This window comes from Doryrhamphus excisus, chromosome 11, assembly GCF_030265055.1.
Source record: "Doryrhamphus excisus isolate RoL2022-K1 chromosome 11, RoL_Dexc_1.0, whole genome shotgun sequence".
NCBI classification, from domain to species: Eukaryota; Metazoa; Chordata; class Actinopteri; order Syngnathiformes; family Syngnathidae; genus Doryrhamphus; species Doryrhamphus excisus.
The window spans coordinates 16,674,252-16,678,932 of NC_080476.1; the positions used below are offsets into that span (position 1 = coordinate 16,674,252).

The 4,681-nt window shown below is 41.1% G+C and overlaps 1 protein-coding gene across 1 annotated transcript; it reads right to left on the reverse strand.

The window, feature by feature from the left end:
• Positions 1-2,412: 2,412 nt before the first annotated feature.
• On the reverse strand, positions 2,413-4,139 carry msx2b (muscle segment homeobox 2b). Its single transcript, XM_058086808.1, has 2 exons — positions 3,674-4,139; positions 2,413-3,005 (listed from the first exon to the last, which is right to left on the reverse strand). The coding sequence occupies exons 1-2, from the start codon at positions 3,960-3,962 to the stop codon at positions 2,566-2,568; spliced, it is 729 nt and encodes a 242-aa protein (XP_057942791.1). The 5' UTR covers positions 3,963-4,139; the 3' UTR covers positions 2,413-2,565.
• Positions 4,140-4,681: the final 542 nt, after the last annotated feature.

Here is a 4,681-nt window from a genome sequence, read left to right on the forward strand (position 1 = left end):
TTACCACTTCCACACGGATAGGGAGGATAACTATTAACAGTTATTTAACCTTTAACATGAACATTAATCAAACGTAATCATTTTTTCTGGGTACATGATACCATACAGCATCCATATCAAACTTGCGCGGGCTGCACTAACATTAAACTTTTATATCAAGGCGGGGGCCTCAAACTAGTGTCCTGCGGGCCACATTTGGCCCGCGGGCCGCATGTTTGAGATCATTTTTTTTTAATATGACTATTTTCTATTCATACAGAAGGGGCATACTTTAAATGTATTGAAATTATAAGACATCTCGGACTAAACTTTGAGTATCATTTGAGAAACTTATCGCCCGAGTGAGACCCGACTATTAAAATATGACCCTAAATAACCCAGTGAACGTTCCGCCTCTGACAACCATCTAGAAACGGACAAAATGTAACACGATCATGAGTCACTCGTGCCAATCTGTGCTTTATTATGTTGATGATGGAGTAGACCAGGCCTCTGGGCCTTGCGGGAATTTAACAGAAAAGGTTTTTTTGGTGGTGGGGGGTGAGGGGTTTCGGGGCTCATAAATATGCTGCGGCCTGTAAACGATTCAATGATTTCCTTGTTGCATCAAAGTCAAACGAAAGTTGTATTCCTCTTTCACAGCGACCGCAAAATATACACACGCCAACACACCTACGCACACACACACACAACCTCATCCTGCAAGCCCAAAGGGGCCAGTTAAACCAGAGTCATTAATGATATGTTTAACAACACAGGAAAACACATGACACTGATGAGAAGTGGCAAATGAATACATGCTTTTTTGAAAAATCTATTAAACCTCCTGCCGGTTATCAACGATAGATAGAAACAGACACCAACAGAAAAGCTCTAAATAAGCTACAATGTCAATGCTGACAGTATGCACAGACACAGACACAGTGCTATACACTATAATTAATGCTTGTTTCTAATGCTAGTTATTAATAATAACTGCCACCTCATTACACAGCGTCTGTATATAATGAGAGAGCTGCTTATTTAGATTTGCTATTGCGGTGAACCTGTTCCAGGTATAAATAGAAAGATTAAAGTTGAACCAGTTCAACAGGAAGGAATTATTCATTCATTTTCTGCCCTGGACTGGTCGCCAGCCAATCACAGGGCACATATTGACAAACAACCATTCACACTCACATTCATACCTATGGACAATTTGGAGTCGCTAATTAACCTAGCATGTTTTTGGAATGTAGGAGAACATGCAAACTCCACACAAGAGATTGCCGAGGGTGGAATTGAACTCTGGTCTCCTACCTGCGAGGCCCGTGTGCTAACCACTCATCCACCGTGCAGCCAGGAAGCAATTAGTTTGACAAATAGTATTTCTGTGAAATAAACCAATGTCCACGGGATTCTAACACACAAAAGCTGTTGTGTCTTGTGTCACACACAATCAAGAAATCTAATTTGTGAAGAGAGAAAGTCAGTTAGGCTTTATTTCAATTATTTGAATAAAATATTTGAGGGGAAAAATAATCTCATGTGGAATATGTACATACAGTATAAACAGCATAGCACAGAGGGACGTTCAAGAACTGGAACTTTGGACCTTTGCACTGTATTCTCACAAATAATCATAAATATATCATAGAAAGGCACTTCCCCCTAGTCGTATTTGACAGATAATAAATAGGTTAATTGGCAGGATTACTGGTCATATAAAGCTTTGATTGGGTTGAATCATGGGTAGAACAGTACCGTACCGATATGAATATGAATATGAATATACGATGCGGCCTTCTTTTTCAAGACCATTTTTGTCAAATTTTTGATAAAATTTTGACAATCTGGCATCATGATTCCTCCTCTGTGTTTTTCTAACTTTTGAGACACTTTATCTCGGTGGGTCCTTGCATCTGGCCTGGTGTGTGTGTGTGTGTGTGTGTGTGACTGGAAGAAAAGCTCTGATTTGTGTGTGTGTGACTGGAAGAAAAGCTCTGATTTGCTTGCAGAGAAGTCAATTCGCACCACTTATGGGTCTACATGTATAAGTCTGTAGTGGAGTTCATCACATGTCTTTTTTAGACTTTTTGCCAGGGAAAATTATATTAAATTATCTTATATTCAGGTGAACACAGTATTACTGAAACATTCACACTTCAATAATACTACTCTTTATGTCAGGGATATCCAAAATTACAATAAACTGTTGTTGTTAAACTACATAAATATTGACAAATGCACTATTTGTCAATATTACGGCAATGCATGATGTATGTGGCTCCCTGAGGAGGGATGACATTTGTAATTTGAGCTAAAAAAAAAAGGTTGGGGAACCCTGCTTTATATTAAGGCTCTTAAGGACATAAGGCATTTTTTGGCATTTTAAGTGCCCAGCTGCATTATTTGCAGAAGTAAACATGAGAATAGAAAGAGAACTTTTATAATCCTCAGCATGTGGATATAGAAACATCCTCTTGTGCAGCTATAAACAAGTCAGACCAGCATCCTGAATGTCTCATTTGAGCATCCTCACGGAAGCATCGAGTTAGAGACTCCAAGTCAGTGATAATCCCGTTTCTATGACAAATGGTACATGCCAAAGCCCAGCGGAGTAGCATATAGTCCTAAAGGTGCAAAAGGCATCATGGGTCTGTGGTGGTAGGCAGAGAATGACTGTCCGTACATGGCGCCAAGCGTCAGCGGCAACCGTAGACTCGGTTGCATGAGTGCTCCGGCGGTCGCCGCCGCCGCCGTCTTGGCGTCAGCAGCCATCTTCAGTTTCTCCAGCTCGGCCTCCTGGAGCCTCTTGGCTTTCGCTCGGCGGTTCTGGAACCAGATCTTCACCTGGGTTTCTGTGAGGGTCAGGGCGGAGGAGAACTCGGCCCGCTCGGCGATGGACAGGTACTGCTTCTGATGGAACTTTCTCTCCAAGGCAAGGAGCTGGGACGTGGTGAAGGGAGTGCGGGGCTTTCGGTTGGTCTTGTGTTTCCTCAACTGGCAGGCGGGACTAACACGACCTGAGACATCAAACAACATCTGAGTAGGGGATCTTACAAAGTTTATTTATACAGCAACAAAACAGAAGTTATCTGAGAGCACTTTCCACACGGACCCTGCTCCTCATAAATCACCCTAGAGAGTCCGGGTTCTGGTCTATTTCTTGTGTTAAATTGTTGTGCTAGCTCCTTGTACATCAAAGAAAAACACAAACTACTCCTTGATAGTCACCAGAGACCTGTAGCCAAATTGATTTCCTTTAATAATAATATTAATAATGCTCACAAATCGACATTGCATATAGGTATTCTTTTAACAACATGGTTGAAGTGTGCTGCGTTATAGAACAGTTTTTTTTTTTTACATTTTTAATGCTTTATTCAGCTATGACAGGAGCTCAAGGGCCAACAATTTAATGTGTAAATGTAACACAAAAAATAATAATTCATTATATTTTTAAGTGTTTGTGTTAAAAATGCTGTAATGGATTAATTAACAGCTATAAATCAATAAAAACAATAAATATTTCTAATGCTAATGCTAAAGTGAACATTATTATTATTATAAACGACGAATGATTTACATTAATATAAATGAATAAAATGCGCTTTGTGGCTGGAAATGCTGTTAGTACAATGCAAAAATGGCAAAATATGCTGAAAACGATCATGAGGCGTTTAGGGCTTACGGGGTTGAGGGGAGGGCATGTTGCCGGTGACCCACTCCTCCGTCTCGGATGTTTCCGACTTCACTGGCGATGACGGCGCAGTCAGGAAGCTCTTCCGACCGTAAACCGAACTAAATCCCGTGTGTGACACCACCACCGAGCCGACTTCTCCGTCGCGGCGGACCACCGTCTTCCTCCCGGACATGATCGCCTCCACGCTGAACGGATGACGCTGCGTCACCGGAGGGGAGCCGCTTTCCTCCTCGGACGAACTGGAGCCCAAATCCTTCGTGGTCTCCCGAGAAGACATCTCCGAAGGCCGGTACTAGTCCGGAAAAAAAAGGCGCGGAGCACAGCACAGTTGTGTGACTACGTAGCTCTACAGTGTTGTGTTGTATTGATGCTGTCAAGTCGCGTGTTGAGACATTTGTATATACGTCACGTGATACCAATATTCTTCTTTCAGCCAATCACCGTTCTCCAGGATGTGTGTGGCGATGCCTTCAGGGTGAAAGGAAAGCCGGAAGTTGCAGTCGTTGGGTCGTGGGGAGCGGAACAACATTAAAAAGGGTTGTTTAAAAAAAAAAAAAAAAAAGATTATAGCGTTTTTAAGCCATATTGTAACACAACAGTGGTGTGGAAAAGTGTTTTTCCCATTCCGGATTTCTCATTTACGAGCATGTTTGTCACATTTAAATGTTCCAGATCATCAAACTAATTTAAATCAAAAAGAACCGCTGTGGCGACCCTGTAATCAGAAAAAAAGGCGAAACAAACAAATAAAATGTGTGACTCATATTTCCATTTAATTTGTGGAGAAATTGAACGCAACAACATTGATTAGGTATGATATACAGCTGAGGTGGAAGAAAGTCTGTGTTTACTAGTCTATATAAGGACGTGCATACCAAATCAATCCCAAGTCGAAGTTTTGAAATTTTCGAGTCTTACTCTAATCTATGGAATTTTATGAAAAAAAAAAATGAATTCAGTTCAAGTTGTTTCACTTTTTGAATAAAATAAAACCAG

Bases quoted from the DNA above. Each gene is read 5' to 3' on its own strand.
- msx2b (XM_058086808.1), bottom strand. From the start codon at position 3,962: ATGTCTTCTCGGGAGACCACGAAGGATTTGGGCTCCAGTTCGTCCGAG. The intron at 3,006-3,673 runs GTAAGCCCTAAA...TTGATGTCTCAG, and splicing joins CATGCCCTCCCCTCAACCCC to GTCGTGTTAGTCCCGCCTGC.